The sequence below is a fragment of the Varroa destructor genome, unplaced genomic scaffold (assembly GCF_002443255.2).
Source record: "Varroa destructor unplaced genomic scaffold, Vdes_3.0 BEIS01000005.1, whole genome shotgun sequence".
Lineage (NCBI taxonomy): Eukaryota > Metazoa > Arthropoda > Arachnida > Mesostigmata > Varroidae > Varroa > Varroa destructor.
In genome coordinates, this window is record NW_019211458.1 from 31,228,526 (window position 1) to 31,240,064 (window position 11,539).

At 40.9% G+C, this 11,539-nt stretch overlaps 1 protein-coding gene across 2 annotated transcripts in view; it reads left to right on the top strand.

The window, feature by feature from the left end:
• LOC111251532 (nucleolysin TIAR-like) overlaps positions 1-7,726 on the top strand; it is a 249,310-nt gene extending 241,584 nt beyond the window's left edge. For both annotated transcript variants that reach the window (XM_086991128.1, XM_086991129.1), the window contains exon 9: positions 7,287-7,726. In XM_086991128.1, the coding sequence (XP_086847254.1) occupies positions 7,287-7,409 (123 nt within the window). In that variant the 3' untranslated portion in view covers positions 7,410-7,726. The remainder of the gene's footprint in view (positions 1-7,286) is intronic.
• Positions 7,727-11,539: the final 3,813 nt, after the last annotated feature.

An 11,539-nucleotide genomic window follows, 5' to 3' on the forward strand; every position in this document is an offset into this window, starting at 1 on the left:
TGATCAATCACCGGTTTCGTTCATAGTATCTTCAGAGCATTCAAGGTTGATTTTATAATCTGGCGAAGTTTTTAAAGTAAACGATCTTCTATTGCAGTAAAAGCATTGGAACAGTGTCGAACATTAGAAAGAAACATTATTATCCACGCGCCTGCTTTTACAGTACGCCCTATTCCACCAATTTTACACTTAAAGGCAACAAAGGTTTCTATATATATATATATCTATGAACAAAAACTAACTCGAAGGCAGCCGTAGCGATTTTGTGACCCTTTTCATATAGGTGTGACTTGACGAAGAAACGCTACGTTGAAAGCATTATGCCTAAGAGAAGGCTGGCTGACGTCAACGTAAATTATCACCGCAAATGACAAGTGGTAACAGTCGCACATTTTATATATGACTTGTAAAATCTATAAACAATAAATAGTGAAAGAAAAAACATGCAACACCTAATGAAATTGATATACGTACACATAATGATTAGTTTTCCCTATAACGATGAATCAAATCATCCAAAATTGATCAATACATCCAATTTAAATGAATTATTTAGCTCAATTCAGAGCTTCACCATTTTGTCTATATAATACTTCAATATATACCCGGATAAAATGTTCATGCCGCTCGAAAAAAGACCAAGTAAAAATAGGCAGAATTCGCAGGGCCATCCTATGTCCATCACGGCACCTTCGACGTCCGCCTCTCATACATTTTGAAGAGCGTGGACACGCTTCAACCGAAGATCTTCCTCTTGCCTCAGTCAAACAAAGAATGCTGAAAGGATTCTCCGTGCTGTCTACACTGAAACCTAAACAATTAGACCAAAAACGGTGTTTCCACACACAGAGAGTTAACAAGGAATACATTTTGCCATTTTTTGGTCATTAAAATACGCAAGCGTCGACTTAGAAGCAAGATCATCAAAACAATACAATGGCATTGTAGTACTTTGCTTAAGCTGCACAAGGCTCTAGCGTGTTACAAATGTCAAAGCTTTTTCTCAACCACTGCGTATTATACGGTCATACCAAAAACAGAAAATCTGTTAACAAATGCCAATTGTCTGATCAGTTTTTCTTCTATAATTTAGATAAAATATCTCTGAATAAATCAACACTCCCCTGAGCAACAATAAGCTACGATGTTTATCCAGATTTAGTTAGTTCAACATAAAAAAAAAACGACGAAAACATGATGTTATAGTCTTCTAATAGCATCTATTTAAGCAGCTTTTACAATATTTGTTGCATCAATATTAGGATACTAGGACCGTATATAGGCCAATCTATAATAGCCAAAGCTATTGATGAAGCTCCGAGATAAACGTGTGATACATATGTTATATAAATTGGAAAAACATAATTAGTGAAATGATTCATCTGTGTAATCGTCATGATAGGCCTGCTCCGAAAAACCTGAACAGGTAATATTTCAAATCTAAGGAAAGTTAACTAAGATAGCTGCCACAGACTTCCTAGGTTTCAGGCAAAACCCTTCCTAGGTTAAAGGGCAAACTTTATTTATCGATCATGAACGATCGATGAAAAAACGACCGAAATGGTAACGAGGTCTCTATGTGATATAACGATAAACTAACAATTCAAAGAATTGTAAGTGTTCGTGTCACCAAAGATTGCCTTTCAATTCATATGTAATAGATTTTTTCTATAAAATGCCGCGAGGTTCCGAACCAGTAAATTGATAGTATTCATTTTAGACCTTATCGAGTTATAATACAGACTATGAAAAATACATGCATAAAGGTATAATATACAGCTTTATAGATTCATAACTGTGTGGTTGGTACGGTCAACTTTAATTAGGTTTCTGCCTTTGTTGCGTTCGCGAACATAACAATGATTTCGACATTCTTCTCAAGACAATGGCATTTCTTCGATGATAATTTCGAAGTAATGCCATTGTCTTGAGAAGGTTCGTACATCGCTCGTAATTACACTGTCATCTACCCATAGATGACAATATGGGTGAAGTACTACATTTAAAAAAAAAACTAGGGATGTTACGCATAGCATCTTTGAGCGATTCCTGTCTCTGGCTAAAAATATCTACCTGTACACGTAGACTGTTTTGGGGGACTCATACAATCCAGAAGCATACCACCATACTGAAATTATTCTCAAATATACTACTTGTTGTACCATTTTCAAAAAAAAAAATATAAACACAAATAAGTACCCGTATCAACTCTATGCAGCTAAATCGGACATTTTACATCGCTGTTCCCCGCTAACGAAGGAAAGACAGAAACGTCTCACTTACTATGCGTATGCAGTTGCTCGTTATTTTTTTTTGTTATAACAATTTTGTCGATCAGATACGCCTAATGGTGACATGGGCCTGTCAAGTTAGCCCTGCTGAAATTGTTACTAACGTCAAATTACAAGAACGGCTCAGACAATGAGTGGCCGTTTCATCCTGAATGTGCACTACCTCCTTTTTAATGCAGTTATAATGCGTATATTAAAATGCTTGATTCGTCCTTCCTGTTCAAGTTATATCTTTTTTGTTATCAGTACTTCTTTCCGGCACTGCTAATCTCGCCACATCGTTGTACTGTATATTACGCTACTTATGAGACCACCGCATGGTACCGGTGTCCAGTAGGAAATCTACTTTCAAAACTGGATGAGTTTACTTATTATAATTATCGTTATCTCTATGGATATCGTTGTCAGTCCGACTGAGCCGATCATATTGCTTTGTGGCTTCAGAACTCTCTTATTCCTGTTCTACCCCCCCCCCCCCCCCACCCACTTTCTCACAGGCACCCCCAGTTGCTCGTTCAGCTCTGTAAAACAGACAGTGCATCATTTACGTTCAAATTGTCCTGAGTGATTTGTTTCTGTGGTGAGAAGCTCTTTCAGATCTTTATCCTATTGTTTTTTTTCCGCTGTGGCGTCGTATTTTGCCCGATTCTAACTGTCACTCAAGTATACTGGTATCTGGTAGCAGATCTGATTGCTGCTGCATGAGCCGCTGATGCTGCTGAGGTCACTAGGGCTGTGCTACAAGTACTGTTGTAGAAGCTTGGCGTCCAGCGACGTTAACGCTGAATCCGATTAGTGTCTAAGTAACTGGTCCGGCACCTCTCAGCACCGTATGCTATGCTGTGGAAAACAACAGGATGGCTGGGTATCAATGACGAGTTGCACACGATAGAGTTAGAATGAAATGACGCAACTAGCGAAGCCCCACGCCGGAGCAAAATAAAGCGCGGTCGGGAATAGAAGGAATCAGCAAGATGAACCGAGGTCAAGTCTGCTTGCTCACCCCTTGCAACCTATCTCGCTTCTCCTTCCTATAGTTACACAGCCCCTTTAAGCTAGAGCCCGCGATTCAAAAGTTGCCTCAAAGCAGGAAATGAAGCGCAGGAATAGAAAATGAGGAAGGCGCTTGAGACTGACGCACTGACCACAGAGTCGTGATAAAGCATTGCTATTCGCAGAGTTGGTTAGAATCGGAAAGAAGCGGCAAGGCCAGCAGCGCTAGACGCAGTACAAGTAAAAGGGATATAACGGGTTTAGAGGTTAGCTACGGGCGATGAGAAGCCTGAATCAGAACATGGGGAAGGGCTGTGGAGAGGCGAATCAGGGAATTCGCTGAAACACGAACGCCTGCGTGTGAGTGATTGCATCTGTGAGCCTGTGTGTACGTTTTGCTGGGTGCCTATGGCTCGTAGAGCGGTACAGGGAGGAGGAGCTTGAGAATGGAACAGCGTTGACTGGGCAGCAGGTTAAGTTGGAAGATTGCATCTGCAACCATAGCTTCGGTACAGTAGTGTCGATGGTAGCGATGATAATGGTTATGGCAACGATGTGTCTAGCCCGGTCGTCCTAGAAGTTAGCCATATTCTTGAGGGGCTCAACTATGAAGGGATTTGGGACGACGATCAGGGCATGGGAAACCGGCCACCGGCGAAGGGCAATCGAAATCCGATGGATTTCATGTTTGTTGAATACGCAAGGAGCGAAACGAACGCGCGTAATCTACGTCAGCCAAAAGGGGTTCAATGGAAAGCAGTAACAAGGTTCAAATATCTCTCAAAAATACTATACCGTAAACCTTCCCTGCCTCGAAACGGCGCTCTGATCCTTATAGATGTCCGCTATAGCCGTTCTGCCCGTTGTTTACAACAATCGTTCTACAGTTTCATGTAGAAGCTTCCACACTTCACATGACCCCTTAGGTCCCTACTGCCCAGACCAAGACCATTTACCGTGCTCTCCCTTTTTGATTCGCCGATCAAAGCTAGTAGCACTTGGAATTCACTACGTCCATCGCAGTTTGAGGACCGGCCAGCCTTCCGAACCGAACTATTGGCAAGAAGACGTCATTTTTATTTCCACTGGCTGACGGGGGTAACCCTCCAACCTGTCGATTTTGCAGGCGGGATTTAATCTAGCTATCTCTGAGAATGTATGTGCGACCACATTTCGCTTCACATCCGGAAAAACCAACGCGCCAATGACCATGGGCGATATCCGCATTGTCGGCCTGGCATAACCGTTTGCCTGTATATGAAAATCTGGACATGCTATAAACAGATTGAAATGGTGGGCAGAGATGGATGGGCACCCAATAAAATAAAAATGTACACTATTCAGATGAAACATAAGCGAGTTAGTCACCCATGAAGCACGTAAATGAATATTCCGAATTTTACGTCCGTATATGGGTCAGCATTACGCCAAACAAATGTTTCTAAACGTAGGGTAAATTAAATTACAACCTTAATCGCGTCAATAAACTCTTCTCTTAAAACGATTTTAATTATAAATTCCAGTTTGTAAACAAATTATTTCAGAACAAGACTTTAAAACAAGACGAAAAAGACAAAGCTTAAATATAGCTAAGTCCGGCATTATATATATACATATATATATATATACAGCCTTATGCCATTAGATTCATCCACCTCCAAAAATATCGATGCTGATTACGTTTTCTTATACTGAATAATTATCTGAATAACGTACGTTCGTTCATCAAACCATGCATACGTTAAGCGACGCGTGTGTCTTGATGCAAGCTACAGGATTATTTGTTGTGACCTTGCGATCCTGTAGGACAAGCCTTTAGGGCGTTATGTTTTGGGTCAGACTCGTGCAAGACATTATGTGGCGCCTGCTAGACCATATTTCGATAAAACTTCATAGTTAGCCTGCTGAAAGTTCTATATAGTACCAAAATATACCTAATAAAAACGGACAAACCCTCTAGCTTGAATAAAGAAGAGCAATTTGCTTCGACAGAATAACCTGCTTGAACTAAAAAAGCCAGTAGTGAGAAATTCTAGAAATAGCAGTTGCTTGCTTTGTACACAAAATATATTATGGACTAAGCTTCTCTTGCCGGTCCACGTTTCAGCGATGTTAGTTTTGTTTAGATAAATAGACATAACAAATTACTGCGGTGTGTTTACCTAATAAGAAGATTTGTCGGTTCGAACTGCTGAGGGTAGCGCGTTCGCGCATGATTCAGGTCGCGGAACGCCGTGAAGAGAGTGACATTCGGTTTATTTGGGAGCTAACGTGTACTCCATCATAAGTACCACAGTATTATATATGTACCGTATATTATGTACCCTACGGAGAATTGACACATGGATGGGCTACTCAATATTACTTTTACTGCATAAATCAACGACAAAAAACAATGTTCAGGGCGATGTTTTTTACTTGAAGCAAAACGTCGTACCGATGAACGCTTAGGATATCGAGAACACAAACTTCACTACGGAATTGTGCACAATGCGTCGTGCTTGTTCTAGTAGGAAAGCAGCTTCTCAATCATCTTGTGCAATGATTGCCGTAGTAAGTGGATAAGCAATAACGGTACAATGTTTACATAGCCAATTCTGCGGAGATCAATTAGCTTTCAAAAACAAAGTCAAAATCATAATAATACTGCTTGCTCTAGAAAAATACTGTCCATAGAAGCACCTTCGAGATAATTATGTGCTCGGATTTATTAACGTACATAGGGTAATTAGTGTATTACAGTAAAAGTATAAGTGATGGCAAACACAGTGGTCCTGAAGCGAATGTTTGTGTGTGTACAAAAACACATATAACAAGATTATATCGATGCGCGCAGACCTATATATTGTCGAAAATTCCATTGGTTTTTGTTCCGAGACAATAACGAAAGGCAGCGTTACAAGTGCTTCTAGCTGATCAGGTTTTGCCCTTTCAACGCAGCGGGCACGCGTTTACTCGCGGCTTTTGCAACGAAACCTTTTTTGAAGCACTCCACAGTGGCACTATGGCCTGAACAAGAGGCTTGTGGTCGAAATACGAACGGACATCAGCTATTTTCCAATTCGTAATCCCGGCCGGGCTTACGAATTTACCTGATTGTTTCTGCTTACTTTACTGCATGTCTCCGTGCGGCTTCCAGAGAATTCCAGAAAGATTTCCTCGGGGTGAAGCGCAAGACTCGCAAAAAGAATTCTGTAAGAAAAGAACCCGGAAAAGGGCAAAGCTATTTTTTAATTAAAAAAAATAACGCCTATTTTTTAACAAACAAGAAATGTGTATATCACCAATTGTGTTTATCCTTATAATCCGCAATCGCTGGTCTTCTTTAGGCTATTTATGCTGTTTCACACCTTGGGGGCTGGTGTTGAGTTTTCAGCTCTTAAAATCTAGATTCGCAGATCAGAGGTCTGCTCTGCTGTACGCGCGTGTACGAAGCGTCGTATAAACGTAAGACTTCAGGAGTCTAACAACATCGACAACGTGACTCTCTACTCTCGACTTGAGAGACGAAAGGACAGCCGGCAAACAGGCGGCCGCTAGGCAGGCGCTAAGTCCACGTTAAGGGCTGAATTGAAATAGGAGTAAGGCATGGGCTCGAATTCAAGTGTGGGGAATATGGGCAGCTATGTACATAATTATGTGTCGGTGGTAGGGGAACCAAACGAACCACAGAGCACTACGCTTTCTTCCCTTTTTCCCTTCCTCTCTACCTACCCTGCTCGATCTTTCTTTATCACCCCCTCCCCTCCCCAGCCCCCTTCATGCTCCTCACTAATTTGTGTTATTAAGAGCAAGCCAAGTGGCTACTGTTGCTATTGCTTCTCATTTCAAGTATGTTTTGATTTCACTACGACTGCGGCCCGATACGGCAGCCGCGGGACGGGAAGCGGCAGATACATACGTATTCTACGAGGCTGATGATGCTAGTGAACAACAAGTTTGTAATGCGATGATTGAACAACAAATACTCATTCTAATACTATTACTATATGTTTTATACAGACGCTTAGACGGAGCGCGATCGCCAAGCGGACCAGTTGCTTAAGCAACCGAACGGAGAGTATAGGACCACCGTTCTCCTCGTCTCTACGAGTATCGAGAAATATCAAGGAATATATGCCTTGACTTCGCTACAGGGAGATCTTTGTCTTGCATATAGAATACATTTGCGATCCAGCTGTCGAAAATCAAATAGTGAAATACTGCTCATTCGATAAGCGTCATAACTTCTGCTAGTGTCATCGTAAATAACGGTATAGTATAAATGTCTATTGCGAACGAGAGTACTGTAGATATTTTTGCAAACTAAAGCTAAGTTTCGACCATAATAAAACAAGATAATAGGAGAAAAACAGACAAATGGCGCGATATTCACTGACCGTTTAGCGATTGTATAGTAGTGCGGGGCGAAGAGTGCGTTGTCTTATAGCGTAAGCTCGGGCAGAGGCAAGCTTGCCTTTTGTATCGTAGATTAAGTAGCTGGTGGCCGAGATATAGACAAAACGAAAACCCTTGCCTCTTCTATCAACAACGATTAGACGCTCTTAAGCGATCCAAACGTTCAATGCTCGCTTCGACCCTGGCGCGTCTAAATCGTCGTGCGTCGCAAACAATGCATGTGACTCGAATGGCTTAGAATTGATGATGATGATGATAATAACCGGTGGGGCTCGATAAGTTCAGCTACAAACAAGCGTAGGTGCCCGCTCGTAGTAGTTGGTAGTAACGGTTTGCTTGTTACCTTCCGGATCCTCTGAATCGTAAGAATAAATCGTTCATTCATTTTTGGAATGTAGACCAACGGCAACCTGTGGATATTAGATCAATACAGCCATACTCACTTCATCTGTGGGACAAAATGAAAAAGCAAATAGAACTAACTGGCCATCTTGAAGAAAAACGGCGGAGAAGAAACGTATATATAAGACACTGTTTAAATTTTATTTATAATCTCTATGTAACCGCCATCAGGAATATAGAGACACTTTGTCTATACCACATCAACTATCCTGGCGGCCTGTTGGAAGCTTGTACATACACTAATCATGCACACTCCTTGCACAATTCGATCGGCATGACAAACCGCGTGTCGTCTTTTCTTTCAGTTCAGCTTACTATTGTTTCATTTGTTGATTTCTCAACGAATACGCTGCATATATAAAGGGCTTATATAAACGGTAATGCAAAAGTTCGTTAACGCTTGAGGGTCTCAATTTCACATGATAAGGGAATAACATGCAGTAAATATGAGAATTAGTAAAAGAGTAAAGTAAAAACGCTCAAGAGAGTTCTGTTCCATTCTGTGCATATATGTATAGCTTTTTCTATATTAAGTTTCTTACATGTAAATATATGGGCAGTAGGGGATTGAAGAGAAGATGAGTTCTTGGCTAGTTTCTGGCGTTTTCTTACCAAATCGCTTCTAGGTTCTTATGCCGTTAGCCCGTTTAGCTTCGTTCTACTTCCGACAGCGGACAGGTTCATAATATGAAATAATTTCTCCCGTAAGCAATCAGCCGTATGGACAAATAAACCATTATTTGGAGCAAGCCAGGTAACCGGGGCGGGGGGGGGGGGGTCAAGCATCGCACAGCTTGAAATGTGAAATTACAGTAATAAGACAGGGCGAACGGACAATGGGGTCAATAGCATCTTTGTTCTCAGCGACCTTGCTTTTTCATTCATCCAGTCCAAAGGCACGCCCCTCAAGTTAAAGCAAATGTATCTGTTGTCTTGTCGACATCATTGTCGTAGCCACAACTGCGACTTTTTCAGCATTGCTATTGTTATTACTGTTTGGTATCCGCGATGTTCTTTGTATATTGTGTTGTCCGTAAGCGAAGTTACCTGTAAATGGGGAGCCTCTAAGCGCCACCTTTTTCTGTCGGATGGTCCATCTTTATTAGATAGATGTCTAACGCTGTGAGCGTTACCCCGGACTATCCACTTGGGTCGGTAGCGATGGGAAGAAGCTGCGCACGACCAGGCCGCGCAAAACTCCCAGTCCACATTGGGGCTTGTTATTCGGATCGCCAACAGGATCTTTGTAAGCGAACTGGAAGCAGCTGGCGGCGTTTCTTGTTACTTATGTACAAGCGAAACAGTTCGATCGGAAAAGCCGCGGATAGCACATGGCACGCACTGGTGCTTGTATCTCTGACCATAATACAACAATGGATGATGCTGCTGTGGCTGTTGTTGTCGGGAGAGGTTTAAGGGATACTGCGGGTAAAGCTTCGGGAGAAAGCCTGGCTTCTGAGGAAAAGGAAGCCTAGTTTTGTAGCAATAGTGGGTTCGGCCGAAATCAATAGAAGTGGTTTAACGACGAAGCAGACCACAACAACGCCACGAACAAGTAGCAACTTTGTCTCAAGGTACAATGAGTGCAATGGAAACGAGACAGCTTAACCTAGAAGGACGACCTCGCTCACAACTGTCAGGTAAAATACAAGGCAGTATTTAAGAGACACGATAATGGTAAAGACGCGATGTTAGGATAGAATAAATGCGTTGAGGAAAGCAACAAATTTTATCGGCAGAGATAGAACGGCAGACGAAACGCTGAACATATTTATCCCTAACTAATTACGGTATCACTTGTTAATGTAGATATACTCAATAGTTTAAAGTTCGCCATAACATAAGTGCTTTTTTTTGAGGTGTTTTTAATTGGCTACGGTTTTTCTTTACTGCTCTTATAATTGATACCTGCGATTACGTAGCCACGGTCACCACCGATCGTATTGTACTAGAGCGATAAAGAAAAGCAAAGTGAAGTCGTCTTTCGAGCCTCTTTTGTTGTAGGTTCCCAATTCATATTCGCTTGAAAAATCTATATATCTGCGTCTGATAAATGTTGTCCTCCTCGTAATGGTATGAATCTTTGATTAATAGTTCGCCGTAAGTACCAGTCAACTGTTCCGTTAACACGCTCCCAATAACATTGGGAATAGGACTTAAGAGGTCGATTCTGGCACTGTTATGGTCGAGATTGATTATAATGCGTTCTTAGAAAAACTGTGTTTTTGTTTTTCGCAAACATACAAAAAAGTTATCGCTTGCTTCCTGTGATCAGTTGAGAACGGTAATATTATAGATCACTCATCTTTACATGTAGGTAGTAGTAGTCCAAAAGGAAGCTGTTTTGTGTTTCGTACCATGCATGAAGAAGCTGTTGTCAGGCGTATGCGCAAAATACCTACAGGTGTATTCTATCAACATGCGTTTTGAAAAATAGGCACCCTGTCCTCAGTTTCGAGAAGCACTTTGTGGGCATAGCCCAGACTTTATATACGCAGCTGTGTGTAGCAACGAATAGCAAGATGTACTAATAAGAAGTTTCACTGCAATGTTTCTTTCCACCAAAATTAAATTATAAAATTAAAAACACTTATTTTTTTACAGGTAATTTTCTTCTGACATTTCCAAATTGATTAGATTTAGCGTTGTCATTCGGCCGAGTAGGGAGTCATTGAAGGGTAAGCAACGAAGTTGTTCATACTGGCAAGAGGATTTAGCTATACATACATCGGGATTTCAGTGAAAGTTTATATTACAAATAGGTAAACATGTCCTGCATTAGCTTTTGCAGACTTTTTCAAACGTTTTTAACCGCGATGCCCACTGGACATTAAACACAATGTTCCATCATCAGCGTTGTAGTGATTATTTTGTAGGTCTTCTACTCGGAGCTTGTTCAAAGGCATATTTAATACTTATTCCGAATATATTATAATTTCCAATTATAATATTTAGATCAAGTGGCGAATATTAGAATTTCTATAGAAAAAATTAATATATTAGTCGAGTTATATATTTCCGAAGAAGAGGTAACTTCGGCTACAGTTTCAGCAAAACATCATGGTAGATTTAGCTAGCTAGCGTCTATAATGGAAACGTACGTAAACGAAGCCACTAGAAATAGCTTTAATTTTTAACCCAGTCATAGGACATACAAACCTCTTTCCGCATCTCGCTAATCTCCTTTGTTGGAATACATTACTTATATAATTAGCTTCTCTTCCATACTGCCTCAGTCAGGATCCTATGAAAGTGTTCAACCGTACGCAATAGGTAATGGTGTTCGTGTGTTTATGCTAATATATATATATACGTATTATTTCTGGAGGGATGTAGCTATGCGCAGGGGATTATGGGAAGTTTGAGAAAAATATCTCTGACACCGAATGAAAAACTAAGGTCAGTAATTCTATTTATCTATGGATCTTACAGAACTCCATAGAATCTTTCCCTTT